At 36.9% G+C, this 12,339-nt stretch overlaps 3 protein-coding genes and 1 pseudogene across 4 annotated transcripts; 2 read left to right on the forward strand and 2 right to left on the reverse strand.

Moving 5' to 3' along the window:
• Positions 1-250: 250 nt before the first annotated feature.
• On the reverse strand, positions 251-2,750 carry LOC147296812 (zinc finger BED domain-containing protein RICESLEEPER 2-like). Its single transcript, XM_086229693.1, has 4 exons — positions 1,570-2,750; positions 1,151-1,460; positions 941-1,065; positions 251-316 (listed from the first exon to the last, which is right to left on the reverse strand). Exons 1-3 carry the CDS (start codon positions 2,683-2,685, stop codon positions 947-949), a joined length of 1,545 nt encoding a protein of 514 aa, XP_086085819.1. The 5' UTR covers positions 2,686-2,750; the 3' UTR covers positions 251-316; positions 941-946.
• A 2,673-nt stretch (positions 2,751-5,423) lies between these two features.
• Positions 5,424-6,121, forward strand: LOC147296813 (CASP-like protein 1C2). Its single transcript, XM_086230065.1, has 3 exons — positions 5,424-5,581; positions 5,675-5,777; positions 5,888-6,121. The coding sequence occupies exons 1-3, from the start codon at positions 5,424-5,426 to the stop codon at positions 6,119-6,121; spliced, it is 495 nt and encodes a 164-aa protein (XP_086086191.1).
• Positions 6,122-6,974: 853 nt separating this feature from the next.
• Positions 6,975-9,242, forward strand: LOC147296814 (putative 2-carboxy-D-arabinitol-1-phosphatase; annotated as a pseudogene). The gene is made up of 7 exons (XR_015123775.1): positions 6,975-7,314; positions 7,611-7,762; positions 7,905-8,024; positions 8,099-8,198; positions 8,414-8,555; positions 8,646-8,725; positions 8,793-9,242. The product of XR_015123775.1 is annotated as a putative 2-carboxy-D-arabinitol-1-phosphatase (transcript).
• Positions 9,243-9,266: 24 nt separating this feature from the next.
• Positions 9,267-12,296, reverse strand: LOC147296815 (3-deoxy-manno-octulosonate cytidylyltransferase, mitochondrial-like). The gene is made up of 8 exons (XM_086253301.1): positions 12,019-12,296; positions 11,055-11,100; positions 10,471-10,557; positions 10,255-10,379; positions 9,883-10,022; positions 9,736-9,787; positions 9,524-9,634; positions 9,267-9,385 (listed from the first exon to the last, which is right to left on the reverse strand). The coding sequence occupies exons 1-8, from the start codon at positions 12,253-12,255 to the stop codon at positions 9,293-9,295; spliced, it is 891 nt and encodes a 296-aa protein (XP_086109427.1). The 5' UTR covers positions 12,256-12,296; the 3' UTR covers positions 9,267-9,292.
• Between the last annotated feature and the right edge of the window lie 43 nt (positions 12,297-12,339).

Raw genomic sequence — 12,339 nt, forward strand, 5'->3', positions numbered from 1 at the left:
AAATTACAGCCCAAAATTCCATTTATGCAATATTCCAAAATAAGTAACAGCCAAAAATTACAGCCCAAAACAAAATTCAATACATATATACAATGTTCCAAAATGAATAAACAGCCAAAACCAAAATTTATCACAATGTTCCAAAATAAAACAGCCCAAAATTCTCTAATTCTCCCCAAAATAAACAGCCCAAAATTTATCACAATCTTCCAGCCATAAACAGAACACCACTTCAATTAATGATTAATTCCACATTGCCACACCAAGAACTTCAATTAATGATTAATGCCACATTGCCACACAAAGGGAGTGATACCTGCAAGACATTTGGTTCTTTAGACAAGGAAGAGTAGCATAAAAGAATTACAATACAGTATTTAGTGGCTGCGTAGCAAGACAATGTCTTAATGAGGTGGTGCAAATTATGTTGACACATCACAATGACACCTAATAACAATTTCCAGTTTTAGAAGAAAAGATTGGAATGAGATCAAAGAGATCTTAACTAACTTATTCACAGCAGCAACAAAGCTCACATAGCCTATAAGTAGAAGGGAACAAAACATTCATATAGATCAGGCTGATCAGCTCTCCCGAAAGACCAAACTTTTAATAGTTTTACTTACAATTACAGTGCCCTATAATAAGAACTAAGAATATATGTGATTATTTTATAAAGAAAATGAGAATTATGATCCTCAACACCCATGATGGGGAGCCTGTGTATAACTACTTTCCCTATTATATATATCCACAAGAATTTATAACTAGTAGATTTAAATGATTCAAATAGAGAGCCAGAGTGGCTCTTCTAAAAACTAATGATAATGTATGTTTCTATATTTTTCCATATCAACATTGTCAGTTCCATTAATATTGTGCAATCAAATGCAAACAGAAATACATATAAATTACAGCTCCAACAATAAAAATACAGCACCTTTCATCAATCATCAACAGAAATGGTATTAGAACACTGTTCAGATCTGCTTCCACTATCCTCAATGGTCAAATTGAAAACATCTTCACTAAGTACTTCCAAGTCAGCATGTTCTTTATCAAACACTAAGCACAAAAAAAAAACACTAATTACAAATATAACTTTATGAGAATAAAAGAACATAACAGTATAATGGCATGTAAAATTTACCTCCCTTGCCAAAAATCCAATCTCGAGTACATAACAAAGCTTGAACAGTTTCAGGCAATAATGAACTGCGATATTGATCTAGTACTCTACCACCAATACTAAAGGCTGATTCGGATGCAACAGTGGAAATAGGAATTGTTAGCACATCACGAGCTAAATTAGAAAGAATAGGATAACGAAATTGCTCCATTTGCCACCAAGAAAGAACATCTAACTCTTGCTTTCTGTCTAGCCTTTCTTCATCAAAATACTTATCCAATTCAGTTTTTGTACTTGAAGCTACACCACTGTTATAACTATTATCAAAATCCTACAAAGGATTATAAAAAACATGAAATTATCAAACAAGCACTTATAAAAAAAGATAAACAATTATCAAACAAGCAATTATGAATTATATAAAAAAAACCAGCAATTACCTCAAAGATGGTGTCTCCATCTTCCGTGTGACTAGCTGTCTCATTCCTTGGACGATTTGAATTAACAAGATGTGACAAATTTTCCATGTACAAATCAAAAAGAGAAGACAAGGTGTCACTAACACGTTTGAATTCATAAGAATCTTGACCATAAAGCTTGGTATAAGCCCATTCTACAAACTGCAATTTATAACGAGGATCCAAAATAATTGCAATTGCAAGAATTAAACTGTAATCTGACCAATACTTTTCAAACTTTAAGTTCATAGAAGTTCCCAGCCTTCTCATGAAATCATTCCTATCTTCCATGGCTGTTTTGATACTGTGTTGGATTATGAACACTTTAGGAAAGAACAAATTTGATGTGGGGTACTTTGTTCCAGAAAATAAGCAAGTAACTTCATAAAAATACCCCAAAAATTTTGAAATCTTTCCTATTTTATTCCACTCTTCTGTAGAAGGGCAAAAAATGAAACTTGAATCACTTAATCTTAGATTGATAAAAGCACGCTGATAAAAAAGTGCACTGTCAAGCATGGTATAGGTTGAGTTCCACCTAGTAGGCACATCTTGTCTTAAGCCTCTCCTATTACCTACTATCCCTACTTGTGCAACACATTCAAAGAACTTTTGTTTCCTCCCAGCTGAACCCCTTATGTATTTGATACATTCACGAATTTTTAAAACAGAGGGATCAATTTCTTTAAGTCCCTCTTGAACTATCAAGTTTAAAATGTGAGCACAGCAGCGAACATGAAAGAATTTACCATTCATTAATAGTAGACCTCTAAAGTTCAATTGATTTTTCAAATGATCAACAAAACAATCATTTGCAGAAGCATTATCCAAAGTAATAGAAAATAATTTCTTCTCAATCCCCCAATCAGTCAATAATGCATTAATTTTTTCACACAAAGCAACACCAGTATGTGGAGGGGGCATATGACAAAAGTTTAAAATCCTTTTATGCAATCTCCATTCTTGATCAACAAAATGGGCTGTAAGAGTTAGGTATCCATCAGTGGTCAAAGAGGTCCATAAATCAGATGTTAAGCAAATCCTTCCTGGAACCATACTTAACAAATTACCAAGTTTAAGTTTTTCCCTTTTGAACATCCTTAAAACACATGCCTTAACAGTATTTCTACAAGGCAGCTTGATATCAGGAGATATATATGCAAATAAAGCTCTAATGCCCTCATATTCAACAAAGCTAAAAGGTAAATCATGTTTGATAATTGCTTCTATCAATAAATCTCTAAATTTCTCGTGATCAAATTTTGGGGAACGCAATCCAGACTGTGATAACATTAATTGCTGCAAATCACCATGTGTTTTCTTAGGACAATTTTTCATGTGACTCAACATATTACCCGTCCCACATTGACTATCACATATATATATATCACACCACATTGTCTACATTTAGCACGCTTCTTTTTATCTGGTTCCATAGGCAATGGTTCAAACAAAGTCCAAGCATGAGATCTTAATTTACGCTTACCTACTGCCATGCCTCTTGCCCTTTTCTTTGTAGGGCTTTTATCTGCTGTATCTTCTACATGTTCAGCACTTTGACCCACATTGTTTCTCACTGAAACTTTACCAGACTCCTCAACAATATTACTTGTAGGACTAGGATTCATCTGCATTGAACATTTAATAAGCTAGTTATATATAAAAACAAAGAGCCAGATTAACAAATTCCATCAAATATTGAACTAGTAAAAACCAGGTGGCTAGCTAGAAATACACCAATCAATTCCATTCAAATATTGAAATGCTTATATATAAACTCTGCTCTGCATATAAATATATTCATCATAAGCTAGGTAATATTCCCAATAGTAGATAATGTTCATACTCTCCATACAAATTACACAAAGAAAATAACTCTATTTTCAAAATCGTTAAAAATTAAAACTCCAAAAATGAACTCGAAAAAAGTTTGATTTGAACATTTCTTAGGGTTTCAGAGTACAAATACAAATTAAAAATAATCATCTCATCATTAGAAAATATAAAATATAAAATATCAAACAAAAAAGAGGGTTTCGGAAATCGGAGTACCTTTGAGGCTTTGAGGCTTTGAGTCGAGCTGAGGGTCGATGGAGGCTGAGGGTCGAGACTCGAGAGGGAGAGAGAGAGAGACTCTGTGTGAGATCGCAAAGACTAACTGACTAAGGTTCGATTGCAGACTTGTAGAGTGAGATCGCAGAGGGAGGGACAAGAGAAAGAGAGAGATGGCAGCGCCAGCTGGATCGATGTCGGTGGAGGCAGAGAGGTCGATTGCAGAAGCAGCAGAATGCAGAGTAAGATCGCAGTCTTCGCAGAGGGAGGGAGAAGAGAAAGAGAGAGAGATGTTGATTGTTGGCAGCTGGGTTGATGAGGCTAAGGCTGAGTGAGAGAATCTAAGAGGCAAAGAGGCTGATGGATGGAGGCTAAGGCTGAGGGAGAGATCGGTGATGGATGGAGGCTAAGGCTAAGGGAGAGATCGGTGATGGATGGAGGCTAAGGCTGATGTCGGTGGAGGCAGAGAGGTCGATTGCAGAAGCAGCAGAATGCAGAGTAAGATCGCAGTCTTCGCAGAGGGAGGGAGAAGAGAAAGAGAGAGAGATGTTGATTGTTGGCAGCTGGGTTGATGAGGCTAAGGCTGAGGGAGAGAATCTGAGAGGCAAAGAGGCTGATGGATGGAGGCTAAGGCTGATGGAGGCTAAGGCTGATGGATGGAGGCTAACGCATTTCGCAGAGATAAGGTGAGGGACTGAGGGGTGAGGCGGCTGAGTGAAAAAGTGAAAGTGTGAAAGTGAATTAGATTAGGGTTAGCCATTTAGCCGGTTAGGAACTTCAACTTAGGATATTTTGACTTTTTGTTAAGTGTAGAAAATGACTTAAATGCCCTTATTCTTAACGGGTCTTAATGGGTTTCGCGGGTTGACACGAACACGACCCGTTATCTAAACGGGTTGTTATCGGGTCTACACGATTTGAACACGACCCAATTAGCTCAAACCCAAACCCGCAAATTTGCGGGTCGTTCCGGGTCGTGTTAACGGGTCGTGATAAATTTTGCCAGGTCTAGGTAAAGGTTAAAATTAAGGGTTCATGATTCGATTCCCTCCAATGTAACAAAAAAACATGAAATGACTTATGCCGGTTCAATTTGTTTTGTAGCTCCTTTATTTGAAAAACATGACATGGCATGACATATATGCACTATCCTTAGCAAAAAGCTTTATCATAAGTTCACAATAATATTGTTCATATATAGACTATATAGTCAATTATTACCGATCTCACTCGTATGATCAATATGCATAAATAAGGACGATCATGTGGTGTGCATGCACATTCGATCACATAACAAGGGTGTGGGTCATATGCATGAATATCAAATGGTCCCTCTGTAATTTGTATATCATGACTGCATGACTGTATCTATGTGTGCATACAAGTTTTTCATGACTGTACAATGTCTAGCCATTCTCTCTGGAAATTGACCTTCAACCACTCTCATATAGGTAGTCCTATTGTTTCCAATCTGTCTGTAATGCAATGAAACTACTTAGAGACCATTAACTCCACGTGGTTAAATCTGGAAATAGCCGTACAGGTTCAGAAGGGGGTGGGGCCCCTTTATTTTCCCTGTAAAATGTTTAAGCTCGTTTTGCTGTCAATAGCTAGATGCTCTGCTTAATTATAGGTAACCAAACCATTCTTGCTTTAAAGACATACAAAGAAAACAAGTGCCCCACCCCCTATCTATCTTCCTAACACACCACACCTCTCACTCTATATACACCCTTCTTTTATTAGACCCTTTAATTTCACTCTTCAATATTTGACTCATAATAATGACTAAGACCAGGAGGATCATCTTCACTTTTATGCCTAGGCTAGCAGCCTTGGCTGCAAGTCTGGTTGCTGCCATTGTAATGGTTACAAGCCATGACTCTGCCCATGTCTTGAACTTAACATTCAAGGCCAAATACAGCAATTCACCAGCTTTCAAGTAAGTCTCAGAAATTTGTATATAACCCATTTTCCTCATATAATCATCTTCTTCTTGTTTTAATTAACTAATGATTGCAATTGGTGATTAAAGGTACTTTGTGATTGTGGAAGCAATTGCAAGTGGATACAACCTTGTGCTTCTCTTTCTTGCTTCCAAAGGTTCTCTTTGGCGCTTGGTTATCATATTAGATGTGGTAATTAATTAATGAAATTAAGCTATTATTATTATTTTTTCATATTTTTGAGTAAATTTTTCAATTTTTTTCATATCAAGCTTTGTAATTTGTACTTTGTTTATCTGCAGGTTGTGGCTCTGCTACTTACTTCAAGTGTGTCATCAGCCTTGGCAATAGCTCAGGTGGGCAAGAAAGGGAACACTCATGCTGGTTGGCTGCCCATTTGTGGACAAGTCACCAAGTTTTGCAATCATGTCACTGCTGCTCTTATTGCTGGCCTCATTGCAGCAATATTATATTTTCTGCTTATTGTCTATACTCTTTACACTGTTCTCAATCCTCTGTTTGTGGTAAAACCTTAATTTATTAGACAGGTATAAATATATGTATCAAGCTACCCTGGATTTTGTTGTTTTCTTTTGAACTTTGTCATCATATCTGTTTTCCATTGTGAAAAGTTGAATGTAATATGCTTATGTTCAGTATTAAGTTTCTAGTTATTCCAGTGAAAAGCTCATTAATTTGAAGATTGTGTCGAAGAATGTCTGTTTGGAATGATGGGAATACTCTTTTTCATAGTTATTGTGTGCTATGCAGAATTTGAGGGAAACCAACTGCCACCTCTTTCATCTGTAACTTGCTCAGACTTCTAGTATTGTTAAATGTTAGTGACTTGTCTCATTGAATGGGCTCAGGTGTGATGTATGATATTAACATGGCCCTCAATATTAGGCAATTTCACCCTTCAAGCCACTGAAATAGGATCCTCTACTGAATTTTTTGTTGTTAATCTTGGGTTTAGTATTTATGACTTATATTAAAAGATGATTAAATAAAGTCGAGGACAACATAGTTTTAACTTTTAAGAATATAAGCATAATATCAGCACCGAAAAGATTGACAAAGAATTAATTCTGGCTCCAAACCACTACGTGTGAGTCAGACTAATAACTCTTGCACCTTGAACAACCAGCACTGCTCATCTTCATGCATTAAGCCAATGCTTACCCTTGGAAAAGGCCAGAAGTTCGTCTTTTTGACTCATGTTATAATTATCATTTACTAAACAATACTATAATCCAATTCAAAGCAGATTCTGTAATCGAATCAAGCATCTAAACGAATCTTAAGGCATATCCATACGACAATACAAAGAGTGAGAGAAAGATCACCACCCAAAAGGAGTGCACACCAGTCCAATCAATTCCCACCGTTGAATAAGATTACTCGGAACCCCCAATCCGACGGCCATGATCAACTTGATGATATCTGTGATGCACAATGACCACCAACTAAAGTTTCTAGAGATGGCACTAGAACCATCACCACAGGTCCACAACCACTAGGAAGTAAAGTGGAACTCAGTGACACACAAACAAACATTTGGAACCCTAGCTGTCAAAGAAGATGGCTTGCCGAGTTCTTTGCTTGAGCACTCCTTTATGTCCAACCTCCATATCTTACTCCAGAACAGCTCCCAAGCTCAAGACTTTTTCTTCTGTTTCACTTGGAATTCAATGCTCAAGTTCTAGCTCGGATGTGCCCCTAACCTTTGGTAAATTTACCAATTCTTTCTCTCTTTCTTATTTGTTTTAATTTATTATCCACTCCCCATTCAAAGGTTCCTCTGGATGGATTAAAAATTGGATTTTTTTTTTTTTTGAAAAGAATGATGGGTTTCAGACTTCAGAATGCTATGATGGATTCCTCGTGGTTCATTGTTTAAATTAAAAGTTTGAGATGAACTTTTTTTTTTTTAATGAATGATAATATAACCATCAGATTTTAAGGGTTCATGCCTTTCTCTTTATTCAAAATGTTTACAAATTACTTGCATATATGTGTTTCAAGATTTACTAGAGAATGATGCTCCTATGTCTGGTGGTGCATTTGACTTCAAAAGAGCAACAACATCACTTACTGATGAGTCAATCTCTTCATCAAAGAAAGTAACTCTAGTAAGGCATGGCTTTAGCTCTTGGAATGAAGAAGGTAGAGTTCAGGTTCGTCGCTTTTTTCCTAGTTGATGTCAATCAAATTTCCCTTTTGACAATTCCCAGTTTTCTTTTTGCTGCTTAAGGATCATTGTATAATTACTCAGCTGCTTACCCTCTAAATTTGTTGCTGGATGTGTTTGTTGTACAGGGAAGCTCAAACCTATCTGTCCTGACAGAGACAGGAGTGATGCAAGCAGAGAGGTGCAGGAAAGCCATTGCAAATATGCATTTTGATCAGTGTTACTCGAGCCCGATATCTCGGGCCAAGGTTAAAAGATCAGTCTGAACTATGTTATGGTATTGAATTATGAAACAATTTTTGATTGTGGGTGTTTGATGCAGTCCACTGCTGAAATTATATGGCAAGGGAGGGAAGAGCCACTCGTTTTCCTTGATTCGCTGAAGGAGGCTTATTTGTTTTTTCTTTAAGGCATGAAAAATGGTCTGTCTCCTTGTGTGTTACTTCTCGATTTATATTTTAATTCGCTGTTGATTTACATAATTCCATAGAGTTTTGACTTGAGTTGGCACTTGATGGAGTCCATGCATTTGAGTTGTGAATTCACTTGTCAGTTTTTAGAACACTGCTTCACATACATCATTAATTCTTTCTCCATTTTAGTATCATACTAAATCACATTCAGAATTTGGAGGCAGTGGATGCTAAGCAAAGATTTCCAAAGGAGTACACAACATGGAGAGAGGATCCTGCTAATTTTCAAGTGAATGGAACCTATCCCATACGAAAACTATGGGGAACAGCCAGAGAGAGGCTTGGAAAGAAATCTTGTTAACACCTGTGAGATCTTTTCTTTGATATCATAAAACATATTTGTTGATACAAGTTACTTAAGAAAAGCGTAAAACATACATCTTTCTGACGTATCAGGGTGAGCATGTTTTAGTTGTCACTCACAAATCGATTTTGAGGGCACTGATCTGCACAGCTTTAGGGCTAGGCCCTGAAAGGTTCGTGATGCTGTTTGAATATAAAAAATGCATTGTTGATATCCTGACAATGTTGTTGACAGTTCAGATTTCGTGCCATTGATGTCAATAATGGTAGAATCTGTGTTCAATTTCAACAAGAAAGGAGAAGCGATGATTCGATCCTTGAACATGACTGCCCACATGTACAGTGATCATGTCTATCTTTACTGAAACTTTGGTATGATTGCTGAGTTATGAGAAAGAAGCCAACCTCGACCCTGCAATCCAAGATATAGCATATACAACTCCAACAGAGTTGGACAGAAGCTAAATGAAAAGTTTCCCAGAATATGAAGGTTTCAACTTCTAAGTTGACAAGCCTGTGATTGTGAAGGGTAGATGGGTAAGACAATGCATTAGATACTGCAGAAAAAGCTTCAGGCTTTCTTGTATTAGTGACAAACATGCATTTTCGTGAAATATTATTAAGGATGAAGCAGTTTCCCAAGGAAGTACTTACATCTTCAGAAATATTATGAACCTCAACATTGTTCTCTCTCTCTCTCTCTCTCTCTCTCTCTCTCTCTCTCTCTCTCATTTCATTAACTAAGACAAATTTCTTTCCCGCATTAAAGATTCTATCTTCTCTACATCTTCTGGAGTATCAACACCGTGAGCTTCATGATCAACCTTGATCACCTGAGAGAAAACACACAAAATTACAACATTCCTTGAGCAATGGCTTACAAGTAACAATTATCACTTAACAACTACATGGAAGTGTAGATGACTAAGAAACAAACTATAACCGGCAGCTTAGGGTAATCATGTGAATACCTTCATCTTATATCCATTCTCAAGGACTTTAAGCTGCTCCAAATCTTCTTCTAGTTGTAACGGAGTAGGTGCAAGCTCCTGATATATGCTTAAGAACTTTGCATCATAGCTCTGGCAAGACACAGGAATGACAATATTGGTTGACAATCACGTACAGATATATTGATATATTAAGGCTCACATAGTGCTGTAACATACAGATATCTTAATACCTGGATACCAAGATGAAGCAAGTATGGAAAACGTGGGTTGACCTTGCCTGACCTGTTTTGTGTACGCAAACACCATGCATTATATCAAGTAGCTGAGGGTGTTATGCTGTATTGAAAATTTACTAATATCTCTACAGTAAAACTCACTTGTTGTATGGGATCAAGCCCCTTGAAAAATATATTGCATAACCATGATTGTCCACCACGCATTTCACTCGATTTGGATCGGATGCATCTTCAGGTTTCAAAGAAGTAACTGCAGTGCTGAATACAGCATCAGGAGCAACCTAACAGTAATCAAACAAAAAGGAAAAAGATGATCAAATTCAACAAACATTAAGGGAGAAAAAACAAATGAACTTAAAGTAAGGAATAAAATATCTACCTACATAATAGTTTCGACTAGTTGATTCTCATGAGAGGAGAAAAGAAAGAATATCAATAATGATTTTAAACATTGTGATTTAATTCATCTTGAAGGAGCAAAGAGGGTAACAACATAAGAGGAAAATAACTTACCTGCAGGGCCTTGACAACCCCATCTATTATCTCGGGTTCTATTAGAGGCTCATCCCCCTGAATGTTAACAATGATGTCAAATTTCTTTTGAAATTTTTGGAGCGCCTCATTGCAGCGTTCAGTTCCTTCAGATCAGACATTTACAGAAACTTCAAAGTTAATTCAGGTTTTCTGATAATTAGTAAAATAGAAATAATGTAAAGCCAGGACGCTTACCATTTCTGCAAGTTTCTGATGTCATTATTACATCAGCTCCAAATCCTAAACAGCATTCTGCTATTTTCTTATCATCCGTAGCCACAACTAGTACAAGAGAAAATTTAATAATTTAGGCTAAAGATACATATACTCATAGTGTCTGCATGTGTGTGTGTGTCTCAGAGAGATAGAGAGAGAGAATTTCATAATCATTCTTTGATTTAATCTCTATCTCATTCAGAAGCCCAATGCCACCCATGATTCAAGGCAGAGGCAATACTTAAAATAACAGATGAAAGAAATCAAATATTGGTAGCTTTGGCTGCATGCATGAGACATGCTGAATTTGCAATTAAAACGCAATTAGTGACTGCAACACCATCTTATGGCAAATTATTATCGTTAGCTATCCTAGTTTGACACTGCCTCTCTCTCAAATGAGATAGAGTCAAATATGAAATTAGACAACACTATAATGATGAAAATTTCAAATCTGTGGTAGCAAATATCACCTCCATGAAGGATTTATTTTCTAATAATATAGAGCCAATCATCTTGACAACGAAATATATACATGCGTTGAGCTTGATTGCTGGACGTACCAAGTTGGTCTAGCGTGGTTGCAAGTTTTGCTCTTTCCCATGTCCTCTAGAAAGCACAATAAAATAGTTAAGCAAATGATGGTAGCATCTGCCCCGGTGTAAACCAAATATGATAGCACAGGAAATACAAAATACAAGCAAAAAGCCAAGAGCAAAGAAAAAAATAACTTAATCATGGATCATCATCACAACTACAAATGTAAGCATGTTCCACCTTACCAAATATCGTTTGTTTAAAAGGAGTAAATAGTAAGCTGAATTTCACATTGAGAATAACATGATGTTTTTCCCCCTCTTTGAGATCACTCACATTATAGCCATTTTGCTAAACATCACTCACATTTGTATTGGTTTAGAAAAGCCATTTTGCTGAACAGGACCAGAAGGATTCAACAAGATTCAATGGGGAGTGATAATGCAAGAATGCTTGCTCATATCTAGGGCCAAAAGTCTAACCATTAAAGAATTCGCACCCAAAATGCAGAAGCAACTAAAAATATTTATGCAAAAGGAAAATTCTACCATACAAACACCACGGATGACATATAAACAAACTTTTAATTCTTAGATCTTAACAAGTTCACTTTTCCACTAGACAAACTGCTATGCAAACAGGGTTGTAATTTGCAAACCGTGCTGTCGATCAATTTCTTGTCAAGACTATCAAAGCATGCACCTGAGCAAAAATACAATAATCTAATCTTTGATTACCAACCATTCAATATCAACAGTTTTCCTCCATTCTAACTTCTCATTGTTAAAAGTTCAAACACATAAAAAGCTAAAGATTTGATGCCCCAAATTCCAATTAGTGTCCACCACCCAATCAAACAACCTCTGAAATGATTAATCTAAGAAATATGATTCCACAATTCATATTATGGAAAAACAAATAATCCAAGAGATTCCGAATTAATACAAACAAATATTCAACATAAAAAATATGATTCTAATTTATAACCACCTGAATCATGGGTTTGCCGAGGATTGGAACCAGAGGTTTGCCTGGGAATCTGGAGGAAGCGAAACGAACCGGTATGATCCCCAACACTTGGCTCCGAAACCTTGCCGATCGGCGTCTGGATATCACCGTGTATGCTACGGTCACTGCCGCTACAGCCGCTCCGGCCAGAAGCCCGTGCGAGACCCATGAACTGGTGGTACCGTCGGAGACAGAGGATGAGGAAGACGAGGTCCTCATGGTTCAGCGGCGGTCAAGGTTGGGTTTTCTGCGGGCGGTGGCGCGTGAGGTTGCAGTGAGAGTGTGCGCGTGTTTGGAGAATCT

This window comes from Dryas octopetala, chromosome 1, assembly GCF_963921425.1.
Source record: "Dryas octopetala chromosome 1, drDryOcto1.1, whole genome shotgun sequence".
In the NCBI taxonomy this organism is placed as follows: domain Eukaryota; kingdom Viridiplantae; phylum Streptophyta; class Magnoliopsida; order Rosales; family Rosaceae; genus Dryas; species Dryas octopetala.